Source organism: Babylonia areolata, chromosome 9, assembly GCF_041734735.1.
Source record: "Babylonia areolata isolate BAREFJ2019XMU chromosome 9, ASM4173473v1, whole genome shotgun sequence".
Lineage (NCBI taxonomy): Eukaryota > Metazoa > Mollusca > Gastropoda > Neogastropoda > Buccinidae > Babylonia > Babylonia areolata.
Window position 1 is genome coordinate 49,333,852 of NC_134884.1, and position 17,500 is coordinate 49,351,351.

Sequence of the window (17,500 nt, forward strand, 5' to 3'; positions counted from 1 at the left end):
GTGACAATCTACTTCATTCTATCTAATTCCATTGGAAACGGTTCATGTGACAATCTACTTCAATCTATCTAATTCCATTGGAAACGGTTCATGTGACAATCTACTTCATTCTGTCTAATTCCATTGGAAACGGTTCATGTGACAATCTACTTCATTCTAATTCCATTGGAAACGGTTCATGTGACAATCTAGACTTCATTCTAATTCCATTGGAAACGGTTCATGTGACAATCTACTTCATTCTATCTAATTCCATTGGAAACGGTTCATGTGACAATCTACTTCAATCTATCTAATTCCATTGGAAACGGTTCATGTGACAATCTACTTCAATCTATCTAATTCCATTGGAAACGGTTCATGTGACAATCTACTTCAATCTATCTAATTCCATTGGAAACGGTTCATGTGACAATCTACTTATGCTTGAAAAAAATCAGTTTAGTTAGGAGCCCCACTTGCTCTCTGTTGTAATTTTACTGGTTGACTGGACAATTTGTTGTTTTATTTTGTTTACTCTCTCTCTCTCTCTCTCTCTCTCTCTCTCTCTCTCTCTCTCTCTCTCTCTCTCCCTCTGTGTGTGTGTGTGGGGGGAAGGGGTAGGGTGGGGGACTGGATGGATTTATGTCTAAAATCACAGTTGTGCATACACATTAAACAAAAGAATGAACGAACACTCGCGCGGGCACGCACACACACACACACACACACACACACACACACATCATATTAAACAGAGGTTACAGGTCAGGATGTCAGTGAAGGGCTGTCACCTCACTGAGATCACAGCTTTCAGGTCAGGATGTCAGTGAAGGGCTGTCACCTCACTGACATCAGACAGAGCTTACAGGTAAGGATGTCAGTGAAGGGCTGTCACCTCACTGAGATCAGACAGAGCTTACAGGTCAGGATGTCAGTGAAGGGCTGTCACCTCACTGAGATCAGACAGAGCTTACAGGTCAGGATGTCAGTCACCATTCTGTATTTTACACTTCTCGCAACACCACCGCTTTAGACAGTACACTTCCTCTCGCAACACCTCCCCTTTAGACAGTACACTTCCTCTCGCAACACCTCCCCTTAGGGCAGTACACTTCCTCTCGCAACACCACCCCTTTAGGCAGTACACTTCCTCTCGCAACACCTCCCCTTTAGACAGTACACTTCCTCTCGCAACACCTCCCCTGTGGGCAGTACACTTCCTCTCGCAACACCACCCCTTTAGGCAGTACACTTCCTCTCACAACACCTCCCCTTTAGGCAGTACACTTCCTCTCGCAACACCTCCCCTGTGGGCAGTACACTTCCTCTCGCAACACCTCCCCTTTAGACAGTACACTTCCTCTCGCAACACCACCCCTGTGGGCAGTACACTTCCTCTCGCAACACCTCTCCTGTGGGCAGTACACTTCCTCTCACAACACCTCCCCTTTAGGCAGTACACTTCCTCTCGCAACACCTCCCCTTTAGACAGTACACTTCCTCTCGCAACACCTCCCCTGTGGGCAGTACACTTCCTCTCGCAACACCACCCCTTTAGGCAGTACACTTCCTCTCACAACACCTCCCCTTTAGGCAGTACACTTCCTCTCGCAACACCTCCCCTGTGGGCAGTACACTTCCTCTCGCAACACCTCCCCTTTAGACAGTACACTTCCTCTCGCAACACCACCCCTGTGGGCAGTACACTTCCTCTCGCAACACCTCCCCTTTAGACAGTACACTTCCTCTCGCAACACCACCCCTTTAGACAGTACACTTCCTCTCACAACACCTCCCCTTTAGGCAGTACACTTCCTCTCGCAACACCTCCCCTGTGGGCAGTACACTTCCTCTCGCAACACCTCCCCTTTAGACAGTACACTTCCTCTCGCAACACCACCCCTTTAGGCAGTACACTTCCTCTCGCAACACCTCCCCTGTGGGCAGTACACTTCCTCTCACAACACCTCCCCTTTAGGCAGTACACTTCCTCTCGCAACACCACCCCTGTGGGCAGTACACTTCCTCTCGCAACACCTCCCCTGTGGGCAGCAGCATCAGCCATCCTGTCACTGAAAGCTACACCACCCCTGTGGGCAGCAGCATCAGCCATCCTGTCACTGAAAGCTACACCTCTCCTGTGGACAGCAGCATCAGCCATCCTATCACTGAAAGCAACACCTCCCCTGTGGACAGCAGCATCAGCCATCCTGTCACTGAAAGCTACACCTCCCCTGTGGACAGCAGCATCAGCCATCCTGTCACTGAAAGCAACACCTCCCCTGTGGACAGCAGCATCAGCCATCCTGTCACTGAAAGCAACACCTCCCCTGTGGACAGCAGCATCAGCCATCCTGTCACTGAAAGCAACACCTCCCCTGTGGACAGCAGCATCAGCCATCCTGTCACTGAAAGCTACACCACCCCTGTGGACAGCAGCATCAGCCATCCTGTCACTGAAAGCAACACCTCCCCTGTGGACAGCAGCATCAGCCATCCTGTCACTGAAAGCAACACCTCCCCTGTGGACAGCAGCATCAGCCATCCTGTCACTGAAAGCAACACCTCCCCTGTGGACAGCAGCATCAGCCATCCTGTCACTGAAAGCAACACCTCCCCTGTGGACAGCAGCATCAGCCATCCTGTCACTGAAAGCTACACCTCTCCTGTGGACAGCAGCATCAGCCATCCTGTCACTGAAAGCTACACCACCCCTGTGGACAGCAGCATCAGCCATCCTGTCACTGAAAGCTACACCTCCCCAGTGGACAGCAGCATCAGCCATCCTGTCACTGAAAGCTACACCAAAAAGGACAATGAAGCGGGAACTGGCGCCACACTGACGTCATTTCTCCACGGATCAGCAGTCAAGGGGTTAAAGCACCCCTCCCCCTGCCGTCCCCCCAATCCCCCGGACTGACCTGTGCAGAGGGCAGGGGCACGGACAGCAGGTCATGTGACTGGGGATCCATGTGGGCGGGGATGTAGCTGTAGCTTCCTCGCACGTAGCTGTTGGCGTGCCACATGGACCTGCACACACACACACACACACACACACACACACACACACACACACACACACACTGAACAAGAACCTGCAGAAGAAATAATGAAATAATGCAGGCACCTTCCTCCATCAATCAGAATGACGGACAAATGAATGAATGAATTAATTAATTAATTAATAACAAGACAAAAAATGAATGAATGAATGAATGAATAACCAAATAAAGGAGGGAACTTCAACAGCATGACGTGACTTTCCCAAGGAACCAACAAACTGCCCACTACCTGACAACGTGTCGGGGTCGGGGTAACTGAGGGTTGCCAAGGAACCGGGCCATCAGCTCGTGCAGAACGTCCTTGACCTCTTGCTCCGGAAGTGACTCCATGATTTCCGCTTCCTCTCCGGCCAGCCAGGTCAGCAGCGCCCCCTTGTGGCTCTCCACGCGCTCAAAGCCCTGCAGGAAGTCGTACCAGTTGCCGCCGTTCTGGGAACCACAGGCAGAGACACTGTTAACCACTGTTCTGGGAACCACAGGCACAGACACTGTTAACCACTGTTCTGGGAACCACAGGCACAGACACTGTTAACCACTGTTCTGGGAACCACAGGCACAGACACTGTTAACCACTGTTCTGGGAACCACAGGCACAGACACTGTTAACCACTGTTCTGGGAACCACAGGCAGAGACACTGTTAACCACTGTTCTGGGAACCACAGGCACAGACACTGTTAACCACTGTTCTGGGAACCACAGGCAGAGACACTGTTAACCACTGTTCTGGGAACCACAGGCACAGACACTGTTAACCACTGTTCTGGGAACCACAGGCAGAGACACTGTTAACCACTGTTCTGGGAACCACAGGCAGAGACACTGTTAACCACTGTTCTGGGAACCACAGGCACAGACACTGTTAACCACTGTTCTGGGAACCACAAGCAGAGACACTGTTAACCACTGTTCTGGGAACCACAGGCACAGACACTGTTAACCACTGTTCTGGGAACCACAGGCAGAGACACTGTTAACCACTGTTCTGGGAACCACAGGCAGAGACACTGTTAACCACTGTTCTGGGAACCACAGGCACAGACACTGTTAACCACTGTTCTGGGAACCACAGGCAGAGACACTGTTAACCACTGTTCTGGGAACCACAGGCAGAGACACTGTTAACCACTGTTCTGGGAACCACAGGCACAGACACTGTTAACCACTGTTCTGGGAACCACAGGCACAGACACTGTTAACCACTGTTCTGGGAACCACAGGCAGACAGACTGTTAACCACTGTTCTGGGAACCACAGGCAGACAGACTGTTAACCACTGTTCTGGGAACCACAGGCACAGACACTGTTAACCACTGTTCTGGGAACCACAGGCACAGACACTGTTAACCACTGTTCTGGGAACCACAGGCACAGACACTGTTAACCACTGTTCTGGGAACCACAGGCAGAGACACTGTTAGCCACTGTTCTGGGAACCACAGGCAGAGACACTGTTAACCACTGTTCTGGGAACCACAGGCACAGACACTGTTAACCACTGTTCTGGGAACCACAGGCACAGACACTGTTAACCACTGTTCTGGGAACCACAGGCACAGACACTGTTAACCACTGTTCTGGGAACCACAGGCAGAGACACTGTTAGCCACTGTTCTGGGAACCACAGGCACAGACACTGTTAACCACTGTTCTGGGAACCACAGGCACAGACACTGTTAACCACTGTTCTGGGAACCACAGGCAGAGACACTGTTAACCACTGTTCTGGGAACCACAGGCACAGACACTGTTAGCCACTGTTCTGGGAACCACAGGCACAGACACTGTTAACCACTGTTCTGGGAACCACAGGCACAGACACTGTTAACCACTGTTCTGGGAACCACAGGCACAGACACTGTTAACCACTGTTCTGGGAACCACAGGCACAGACACTGTTAACCACTGTTCTGGGAACCACAGGCACAGACACTGTTAACCACTGTTCTGGGAACCACAGGCACACAGACTGTTAACCATTGTCGTTGGACCGTCCAGTGATCATGGAACAAACCTTTATGCAGGGAAAGACTGTTAACCATTGTCATTGGACCGTCCAGTGATCATGGAACAAACCTTCATGCAGGGAAAGACTGTTAACCATTGTCATTGGACCGTCCAGTGATCATGGAACAAACCTTTATGCAGGGACAGACTGTTAACCATTGTCATTGGACCGTCCAGTGATCATGGAACAAACCTTTATGCAGGGACAGACTGTTAACCATTGTCATTGGACCGTCCAGTGATCATGGAACAAACCTTTATGCAGGGACAGACTGTTAACCATTGTCATTGGACCGTCCAGTGATCATGGAACAAACCTTTATGCAGGGACAGACTGTTAACCATTGTCATTGGACCGTCCAGTGATCATGGAACAAACCTTCATGCAGGGACAGACTGTTAACCATTGTCATTGGACCTTCCAGTGATCATGGAACAAACCTTTATGCAGGGAAAGACTGTTAACCATAGTCATTGGACCGTCCAGTGATCATGGAACAAACCTTTATGCAGGGAAAGACTGTTAACCATTGTCATTGGACCGTCCAGTGATCATGCAACAAACCTTCATGCAGGGAAAGACTGTTAACCATTGTCATTGGACGTTCCAGTGATCATGGAACAAACCTTTATTCAGGGAAAGACTGTTAACCATTGTCATTGGACCGTCCAGTGATCATGGAACAAACCTTTATGCAGGGACAGACTGTTAACCACTGTCATTGGACCGTCCAGTGATCATGGAACAAACCTTTATGCAGGGAAAGACTGTTAACCATTGTCATTGGACCGTCCAGTGATCATGGAACAAACCTTTATGCAGGGAAAGACTGTTAACCATTGTCATTGGACCGTCCAGTAATCATGGAACAAACCTTTATGCAGGGAAAGACTGTTAACCATTGTCATTGGACCGTCCAGTGATCATGGAACAAACCTTTATGCAGGGAAAGACTGTTAACCATTGTCATTGGACCGTCCAGTGATCATGGAACAAACCTTTATGCAGGGACAGACTGTTAACCATTGTCATTGGACCGTCCAGTGATCATGGAACAAACCTTTATGCAGAGACAAACTGTTAACCATTGTCATTGGACCGTCCAGTGATCATGGAACAAACCTTCATGCAGGGACAGACTGTTAACCATTGTCATTGGACCGTCCAGTGATCATGGAACAAACCTTCATGCAGGGACAGACTGTTAACCATTGTCATTGGACCGTCCAGTGATCATGGAACAAACCTTTATGCAGGGACAGACTGTTAACCATTGTAAATGGACCGTCCAGTGATCATGGAACAAACCTTTATGCAGGGAAAGACTGTTAACCATTGTCATTGGACCTTCCAGTGATCATGGAACAAACCTTTATGCAGGGAAAGACTGTTAACCATTGTCATTGGACCATCCAGTGATCATGGAACAAACCTTTATGCAGGGAAAGACTGTTAACCATAGTCATTGGACCGTCCAGTGATCATGGAACAAACCTTTATGCAGGGAAAGACTGTTAACCATTGTCATTGGACCGTCCAGTGATCATGGAACAAACCTTCATGCAGGGAAAGACTGTTAACCATTGTCATTGGACGTTCCAGTGATCATGGAACAAACCTTTATTCAGGGAAAGACTGTTAACCATTGTCATTGGACCGTCCAGTGATCATGGAACAAACCTTTATGCAGGGACAGACTGTTAACCACTGTCATTGGACCGTCCAGTGATCATGGAACAAACCTTTATGCAGGGAAAGACTGTTAACCATTGTCATTGGACCGTCCAGTGATCATGGAACAAACCTTTATGCAGGGAAAGACTGTTAACCATTGTCATTGGACCGTCCAGTGATCATGGAACAAACCTTTATGCAGGGACAGACTGTTAACCATTGTCATTGGACCGTCCAGTGATCATGGAACAAACCTTTATGCAGGGAAAGACTGTTAACCATAGTCATTGGACCGTCCAGTGATCATGGAACAAAGCTTTATGCAGGGAAAGACTGTTAATCATTGTCACTGGAACGTCCAGTGATCATGGAACAAACCTTCATGCTGGGAAAGACTGTTAACCATTGTCACTGGAACGTCCAGTGATCATGGAACAAACCTTCTTGCAGGGAAAGACTGTTAAACATTGTCACTGGAACGCCCAATGATCATGGAACAAACCTTCATGCAAAATCTGGGCGCTAGTCATTCGGATAAAGCAATAAGCCGTTGGCCCGTGTGCAGTATGCATTTAGCGTGAGTAAAGGAACTCATGGCAACAAAAGGGCTGCCCCAGGCCAAACTGTGCAGACAAAATCCACTGATAGTGAAGTGAATGGAATCCAGTGAATGGAATCCACTGATGGTGAATGGAATCCACTGATAGTGAATGGAATCCACTGATGGTGAGGTGAATGGAATCCACTGATGGTGAATGGAATTCACTGATAGTGAATGGAATCCACTGATGGTGAGGTGAATGGAATCCACTGATAGTGAATGGAATCCACTGATGGTGAGGTGAATGGAATCCACTGATAGTGAATGGAATCCACTGATGGTGAGGTGAATGGAATCCACTGATAGGGAATGGAATCCACTGATGGTGAGGTGAATGGAATCCACTGATAGGGAATGGAATCCACTGATGGTGAGGTGAATGGAATCCACTGATAGTGAATGGAATCCACTGATGGTGAGGTGAATGGAATCCACTGATAGGGAATGGAATCCACTGATGGTGAGGTGAATGGAATCCACTGATAGGGAATGGAATCCACTGATGGTGAGGTGAATGGAATCCACTGATAGGGAATGGAATCCACTGATGGTGAGGTGAATGGAATCCACTGATAGTGAATGGAATCCACTGATGGTGAGGTGAATGGAATCCACTGATAGGGAAGTAAATGCACTGCAGGCAGAAAGACAGAAGGAGAAACACACACAAGGAGAAACACAGACAAGGAGAAACACCCAAGGAGAATGTTGTCACTGCAATGGAATGCAATGCAATGCGACGCAATAGGACACAATATTTCCAACACAACAAAACACCATGTGATACGATACGACACAACACAACATAACACAGAACAGCACAACACAACACAACGTAACACAGAACAGCACAACACAACACAATGCAATACAACACAAAACACAGTACAATACAATACAGCACCACACAATACAACACAGTACAGTACAACACAACACAACACAGTACAACACAACACAGTATAGTACAACACAGCACATCACAACACAGTATAGGACAACACAACACAACACAGTACAACACAACACAGTACAACACAACACAGCGCAACACAGCACATCACAACACAGCACATCACAACACAACACATCACAACACAACACAACCCCTACATCGGTGTGCACGGTGGATGTGAAAACCATGAAATGCCCATGGAGCCATGAAGACATAAAACAATGAAATGCCCATGGAGCCATGAAGACATAAAACCATGAAATGCCCATGGAGCCATGAAGACATAAAACCATGAAATGCCCATGGAGCCATGAAGACATAAAACCATGAAATGCCCATGGAGCCATGAAGACATAAAACCATGAAATGCCCATGGAGCCATGAAGACATAAAACCATGAAATGCCCATGGAGCCATGAAGACATAAAACCATGAAATGCCCATGGAGCCATGAAGACATAAAACCATGAAATGCCCATGGAGCCATGAAGACATAAAACAATGAAATGCCCATGGAGCCATGAAGACATAAAACAAGAGCTGATTTCAAGTGCCTGCCCCTCACACATGTCACAGTCACGCCAGCTGTTACGGCAGTGGCCGAACTGGCTCAGATAACCGTTCATTAATTAATTATCTGATGATATTAAAATCACCACGTGTAAAGGCACAGCCCGGAATGGAATCAACTACAATCATGCTCTGTCGCGGGCACTGGAAAGATGTACAGGTAATATACCTGTACACAGAACAACACCACACTGGAAAGATGTACAGGTAATATACCTGTACACAGAACAACACCACACTGGAAAGATGTACAGGTAATATACCTGTACACAGAACAACACCACACTGGAAAGATGTACAGGTAATATACCTGTACACAGACCAACACCATACTGGAAAGATGTACAGACACTATACCTGTACACAGACCAACACCACACTGGAAAGATGTACAGGTAATATACCTGTACTCAGAACAACACCATACTGGAAAGATGTACAGACATAATACCTGTACACAGAACAACACCACACTGGAAAGATGTACAGGTAATATACCTGTACACAGAACAAACCACATGGAAAGATTACAGACAATTACCTGTACACAGAACAACACCACACTGGAAAGATGTACAGACAATATACCTGTACACAGAACACACCACACTGGAAAGATGTACAGACAATATACTGTACACAGAACAAACCACACTGGAAAGATGTACAGGTAAATACCTGTACACAGAACACACCACACGGAAAGATGTACAGGTAATATACCTGTACACAGAACAACACCACACTGGAAGATGTACAGGTAATATACCTGTACACAGAACAACACCACATGGAAAGATGTACAGACAATATACCTGTACACAGAACAACACCACACTGGAAAGATTAACAGACAATATACCTGTACAGAACACCACCACACTGGAAAGATGTACAGGTAATATACCTGTACACAGAACAACACCACACTGGAAAGATGTACAGGTAATATACCTGTACACAGAACAACACCATACTGGAAAGATGCACAGGTAATATACCTGTACACAGAACAACACCATACTGGAAAGATGCACAGGTAATATACCTGTACACAGAACAACACCACACTGGAAAGGTGTACAGGTAATATACCTGTACACAGAACAACACCATACTGGAAAGATGTACAGGACAATATACCTGTACACAGAACAACACCACACTGAAAGATGTACAGGTAATATACCTGTACACAGAACAACACCACACTGGAAAGATGTACAGACAATATACCTGTACACAGAACAACACCACACTGGAAAGATGTACAGGTAATATACCTGTACACAGAACAACACCACACTGGAAAGATGTACAGGTAATATACCTGTACACAGAACAACACCACACTGGAAAGATGTACAGACAATATACCTGTACACAGAACAACACCACACTGGAAAGATGTACAGACAATATACCTGTACACAGAACAACACCACACTGGAAAGATGTACAGACAATATACCTGTACACAGAACAACACCACACTGGAAAGATGTACAGGTAATATACCTGTACACAGAACAACACCACACTGGAAAGATGCACAGTCAATATACCTGTACACAGAACAACACCACACTGGAAAGATGTACAGGTAATATACCTGTACACAGAACAACACCACACTGGAAAGATGTACAGGTAATATACCTGTACACAGAACAACACCACACTGGAAAGATGTACAGGTAATATACCTGTACACAGAACAACACCACACTGGAAAGATGTACAGGTAATATACCTGTACACAGAACAACACTACACTGGGATTAGACTATACAGCTGACAACAAACGATGTCAACAATAATATTACCAAAGCTGATAGATTAACAATAAGGCGTTAGGATGATTTTCACAACTGTTCTTTGATATCACAACGTGAAGTTCAGTTAACTGCACGCACTAAAAACGTGATCAAGCAAGTGTGCGCGCGCGCGCCCACACACACACACACACACACACACACACACACACACACACACACACATTAAATGTACTCATTAAACATATTCATCAAGAGAATTGTGGAAGTCAGCAGGCAGCAGCTGCCATGTGTCACCATCCAGCCATGTGTCACCATCCAGCCATGTGTCACCATCCAGCCAGTCAGCACTACATGTGTGCAGTGTGTGTCATGTGTCACCATCCAGCCATGTGTCACCATCCAGCCATGTGTCACCATCCAGCCAGTCAACACTACATGTGTGCAGTGTGTGTCATGTGTCACCATCCAGCCATGTGTCACCATCCAGCCAGTCAACACTACATGTGTGCAGTGTGTGTCATGTGTCACCATCCAGCCATGTGTCACCATCCAGCCAGTCAGCACTACATGTGTGCAGCGTGTGCCATGTGAAGGGCTGACTGATGTCATAACACAATGAACATTACATGTGTGCAGCGTTTGCCATGTGAAGGGCTGACTGATGTCATAACACAATGAACATTACATGTGTGCAGTGTGTGCCATGTGAAGGGCTGACTGATGTCATAACACAATGAACATTACATGTGTGCAGTGTGTGCCATGTGAAGGGCTGACTGATGTCATAACACAATGAACATTACATGTGTGCAGCGTGTGCCATGTGAAGGGCTGACTGACTGATGTTATAACACAATGAACATTACATGTGTGCAGTGTGTGCCATGTGAAGGGCTCACTGACTGATGTCATAACACAATGAACATTACATGTGTGCAGCGTGTGCCATGTGAAGGGCTGACTGACTGATGTTATAACACAATGAACATTACATGTGTGCAGTGTGTGCCATGTGAAGGGCTGACTGATGTTATAACACAATGAACATTACATGTGTGCAGTGTGTGCCATGTGAAGGGCTGACTGATGTTATAACACAATGAACATTACATGTGTGCAGTGTGTGCCATGTGAAGGGCTCACTGACTGATGTCATAACACAATGAACATTACATGTGTGCAGTGTGTGCCATGTGAAGGGCTCACTGACTGATGTCATAACACAATGAACATTACATGTGTGCAGTGTGTGCCATGTGAAGGGCTCACTGACTGATGTTATAACACAATGAACATTACATGTGTGCAGTGTGTGCCATGTGAAGGGCTGACTGACTGATGTTATAACACAATGAACATTACATGTGTGCAGTGTGTGCCATGTGAAGGGCTGACTGATGTCATAACACAATGAACATTACATGTGTGCAGTGTGTGCCATGTGAAGGGCTGACAGACTGATGTTATAACACAATCAACATTACATGTGTGCAGTGTGTGCCATGTGAAGGGCTCACTGACTGATGTCATAACACAATGAACATTACATGTGTGCAGTGTGTGCCATGTGAAGGGCTGACAGACTGATGTTATAACACAATCAACATTACATGTGTGCAGTGTGTGCCATGTGAAGGGCTCACTGACTGATGTTATAACACAATGAACATTACATGTGTGCAGCGTGTGCCATGTGAAGGGCTGACTGACTGATGTTATAACACAATGAACATTACATGTGTGCAGCGTGTGCCATGTGAAGGGCTGACTGATGTCATAACACAATGAACATTACATGTGTGCAGTGTGTGCCATGTGAAGGGCTGACTGATGTTATAACACAATCAACATTACATGTGTGCAGCGTGTGCCATGTGAAGGGCTGACAGACTGATGTTATAACACAATGAAAATTACATGTGTGCAGTGTGTGCCATGTGAAGGGCTGACTGATGTTATAACACAATCAACATTACATGTGTGCAGTGTGTGCCATGTGAAGGGCTCACTGACTGATGTTATAACACAATGAACATTACATGTGTGCAGTGTGTGCCATGTGAAGGGCTGACTGATGTTATAACACAATCAACATTACATGTGTGCAGTGTGTGCCATGTGAAGGGCTCACTGACTGATGTTATAACACAATCAACATTACATGTGTGCAGTGTGTGCCATGTGAAGGGCTCACTGACTGATGTTATAACACAATGAACATTACATGTGTGCAGTGTGTGCCATGTGAAGGGCTGACTGACTGATGTTATAACACAATGAACATTACACTGGCTGCATTGTGAACACTGTGAACACTGACAGGTCATGGTTAAACTCATCTCCCTCTGCCCCTGTCCTCTCCTCCCCCTCCCTCTCTCTCTCTCTCTCTCTCTCTCTCTCCACAGGCATGGTATTATCATACCATTTTGTTATTCCCACTGAACTGATTACTGTATCGTGTAGCATTGTAGCGGTGTGTGCTTTGCTTTACTCCCAGCGAGGGCTGCATGCAGAACGGCAACACCTATGATGGCAATTATCCCCGCAAAACAAGAACAAGAAGCAGCCGTGCGCCCCCACCTGAGTCTTGCGGGCCGTGGTGTCAGCCCGGGGGACGGGGTGCCGCGAGTCCAGCCACAGGAACTGCACGCCCTCCACGCCAGGCTCCAGCACCTGGTCCAGCCGGTCCCACAGCAGGAAAACCTTGGCCACCACCCCGAACCCCATCTGCCGCACGGCCCGCCGCACCTCGTCCGGCAGGGGAGGTTGGAACATAGCCTCCTCCCTCTTCAGGCAGCCCATGGAGCACGTGACGATCACGTGGTCCGCGCAGAACTCTCGGCCGTCGTGGCAGACCACCCTGACAGGCCTGGCGCCGTGGGGGCCTTGCTGGTGCCTCTGGAGGTCCCGGGTCTCCGTCAGGTCCTGGGGACTGCTGGTCGGGCCTCTGTCCGCACTGCCGATGTCCCTGGTCACACCACGTCCGTTCTCCTGGCGTTCCTGAGGATGGCCCTGTTGGGCAGGACCCCCGTCTGGACTCCCTGGTGGGGGGGTCGGTCCTGGGGGTGGCTGTGCCCACATGATGGTGCTGACGGGAGTGTTGAGCAGCAGGCAGTCCCGCGGCACGCTGTCCTGTAGGAAGACCCTGAAGACCTCCTCCAGCCCCGAGCACGTGACCGTCAGACCGTAGCCCTGGATGTAGCCGTACTTCCCGTAGCTGTGCAGCGACACGTCCTGCAGTCTGGCCGCGTTGTCCGTGTATTCCCACTGCTCCATCCACCTGCAGGACACAGGACTGTGTTGTGTTGTGTTGTGTTGTGTTGTCCGTGTATTCCCACTGCTCCATCCACCTGCAGGACACAGGACTGTGTTGTGTTGTGTTGTGTTGTGTTGTCCGTGTATTCCCACTGCTCCATCCACCTGCAGGACACAGGACTGTGTTGTGTTGTGTTGTGTTGTGTTGTGTTGTCCGTGTATTCCCACTGCTCCATCCACCTGCAGGACACAGGACTGTGTTGTGTTGTGTTGTGTTGTGTTGTGTTGTGTTGTGTTGTCCGTGTATTCCCACTGCTCCATCCACCTGCAGGACACAGGACTGTGTTGTGTTGTGTTGTGTTGTGTTGTCCGTGTATTCCCACTGCTCCATCCACCTGCAGGACACAGGACTGTGTTGTGTTGTGTTGTGTTGTGTTGTGTTGTCCGTGTATTCCCACTGCTCCATCCACCTGCAGGACACAGGACTGTGTTGTGTTGTGTTGTGTTGTGTTGTGTTGTGTTGTCCGTGTATTCCCACTGCTCCATCCACCTGCAGGACACAGGACTGTGTTGTGTTGTGTTGTGTTGTGTTGTGTTGTCCGTGTATTCCCACTGCTCCATCCACCTGCAGGACACAGGACTGTGTTGTGTTGTGTTGTGTTGTGTTGTGTTGTGTTGTGTTGTGTTGTCCGTGTATTCCCACTGCTCCATCCACCTGCAGGACACAGGACTGTGTTGTGTTGTGTTGTGTTGTGTTGTGTTGTGTTGTCCGTGTATTCCCACTGCTCCATCCACCTGCAGGACACAGGACTGTGTTGTGTTGTGTTGTGTTGTGTTGTCCGTGTATTCCCACTGCTCCATCCACCTGCAGGACACAGGACTGTGTTGTGTTGTGTTGTGTTGTGTTGTCCGTGTATTCCCACTGCTCCATCCACCTGCAGGACACAGGACTGTGTTGTGTTGTGTTGTGTTGTGTTGTGTTGTGTTGTCCGTGTATTCCCACTGCTCCATCCACCTGCATGAGACAGGGTTTGTGTTTTGCTGTGCTGTGCTGTGCTGTGTTGTGTTGTAATGTATTGTGTTGTGCTGTGCTGTGCTGTGCTGTGCTGTGTTGTGTTGTGCTGTGTTGTGTTGTGCTGTGCTGTGTTGTGTTGTGCTGTGTTGTGTTGTGCTGTGTTGTGTTACGTTGTGTTGTATTGTGCTGTGCTGTGTTGTGCTGTGCTGTACTGTGTTGTGTTGTGCTGTGTTGTGCTGTGCTGTGCTGTGTTGTGTTCTGCTGTCCTGTGCTGTGTTGTGTTGTGTTGTGTTGTGTTGCACAATAAACCTAACCCTCTGGTGAAAGCACAACAAACCTAACCCTCTGGTGAGTGCACAATAAACAAACCCTCTGGTGAGTGCACAATAAACAAACCCTCTGGTGAGTGCACAATAAACAAACCCTCTGGTGAGTGTACAATAAACAAACCCTCTGGTGAGTGCACAATAAACAAACCCTCTGGTGAGTGCACAATAAACAAACCCTCTGGTGAAAGCACAACAAACCTAACCCTCTGGTGAGTGCACAATAAACAAACCCTCTGGTGAGTGTACAATAAACCAAACCCTCTGGTGAGTGCACAATAAACAAACCCTCTGGTGAGTGTACAATAAACCAAACCCTCTGGTGAGTGTACAATAAACCTAACCCTCTGGTGAAAGCACAACAAACCTAACCCTCTGGTGAGTGCACAATAAACAAACCCTCTGGTGAGTGTACAATAAACCAAACCCTCTGGTGAGTGTACAATAAACCTAACCCTCTGGTGAAAGCACAACAAACCTAACCCTCTGGTGAATGCACAATAAACAAACCCCCTGGTGAGTGCACAATAAACCAAACCCTCTGGTGAGTGTACAATAAACCAAACCCTCTGGTGAGTGCACAATAAACAAACCCTCTGGTGAGTGTACAATAAACCAAACCCTCTGGTGAAAGCACAATAAACAAACCCTCTGGTGAAAGCACAACAAACCTGACCCTCTCGTGAGTGCACAATAAACAAACCCTCTGGTGAGTGCACAATAAACAAACCCTCTGGTGAGTCTACAATAAACAAACCCTCTGGTGAGTGTACAATAAACCAAACCCTCTGGTGAGTGTACAATAAACCTAACCCTCTGGTGAAAGCACAACAAACCTAACCCTCTGGTGAGTGCACAATAAACAAACCCTCTGGTGAGTGTACAATAAACCAAACCCTCTGGTGAGTGTACAATAAACCTAACCCTCTGGTGAAAGCACAACAAACCTAACCCTCTGGTGAGTGCACAATAAACAAACCCCCTGGTGAGTGCACAATAAACCAAACCCTCTGGTGAGTGTACAATAAACCAAACCCTCTGGTGAGTGCACAATAAACAAACCCTCTGGTGAGTGTACAATAAACCAAACCCTCTGGTGAAAGCACAATAAACAAACCCTCTGGTGAAACCACAATAAACAAACCCTCTGGTGATTGCACAATAAACCAAACCCTCTGGTGAAAGCACAACAAACCTAACCCTCTGGTGAGTGTATAATAAACCAAACCCTCTGGTGAGTGTACAATAAACCAAACCCTCTGGTGAGTGTACAATAAACCAACCCTCTGGTGAGTGTACAACAAACCTAACCCTCTGGTGAGTGTATAATAAACCAAACCCTCTGGTGAGTGTACAATAAACAAACCCTCTGGTGAGTGTACAATGAACCAAACCCTCTGGTGAGTGTACAATAAACTAACCCTCTGGTGAGTGTACAACAAACCTAACCCTCTGGTGAGTGTATAATAAACCAAACCCTCTGGTGAGTGTACAATAAACAAACCCTCTGGTGAGTGTACAATAAACCAAACCCTCTGGTGAGTGTACACTAAACAAACCCTCTGGTGAGTGTACACTAAACCTAATCATCTGGTGAGTGTACAATAAACCAAACCCTCTGGTGAGTGTACAATAAACCTAACCCTCTGGTGAGTGTACAATAAACCAAACCCTCTGGTGAGTGCACAATAAACCAAACCCTCTGGTGAGTGCACAATAAACCAAACCCTCTGGTGAGTGTACAATAAACCAAACCCTCTGGTGAGTGTACAATAAACAAACCCTCTGGTGAGTGTACAATAAACCAAACCCTCTGGTGAGTGTACAATAAACTTAACCCTCTGGTGAGTGCACAATAAACCAAACCCTCTGGTGAGTGTACACTAAACAAACCCTCTGGTGAGTGTACAATAAACTTAACCCTCTGGTGAGTGCACAATAAACCAAACCCTCTGGTGAGTGCACAATAAACCAAACCCTCTGGTGAGTGTACAATAAACCAAACCCTCTGGTGAGTGCACAATAAACCAAACCCTCTGGTGAGTGTACAATAAACCAAACCCTCTGGTGAGTGTATAATAAACCAAACCCTCTGGTGAGTGTTGATAGGTGTGTTAATAGATACTGCGATATATATTGAGGTCTGTTTACATTGATAAATCGATTCCTGTTTCAATTTTGGAATGCTCTTATTTCCAAGAACATCACTGTTTTGGGGGTTTGAGATATTTTTATTTGGATATTTTTCTTTTCGAACTGGGAAATATGAAATGTT

The 17,500-nt window shown here is 47.1% G+C and overlaps 1 protein-coding gene across 1 annotated transcript in view; it reads right to left on the bottom strand.

Annotated features, from left to right (window-relative positions):
• LOC143285909 (spermine oxidase-like) overlaps nucleotides 1-17,500 on the bottom strand; it is a 57,991-nt gene that overhangs the window by 2,110 nt on the left and 38,381 nt on the right. Inside the window, exons 5-7 of the mRNA XM_076593361.1 lie at nucleotides 13,210-13,909; nucleotides 3,274-3,473; nucleotides 2,904-3,012 (exon numbers count right to left, since the gene is read on the bottom strand). Coding sequence (XP_076449476.1) covers nucleotides 2,904-3,012; nucleotides 3,274-3,473; nucleotides 13,210-13,909 — 1,009 coding nt within the window. The remainder of the gene's footprint in view (nucleotides 1-2,903; nucleotides 3,013-3,273; nucleotides 3,474-13,209; nucleotides 13,910-17,500) is intronic.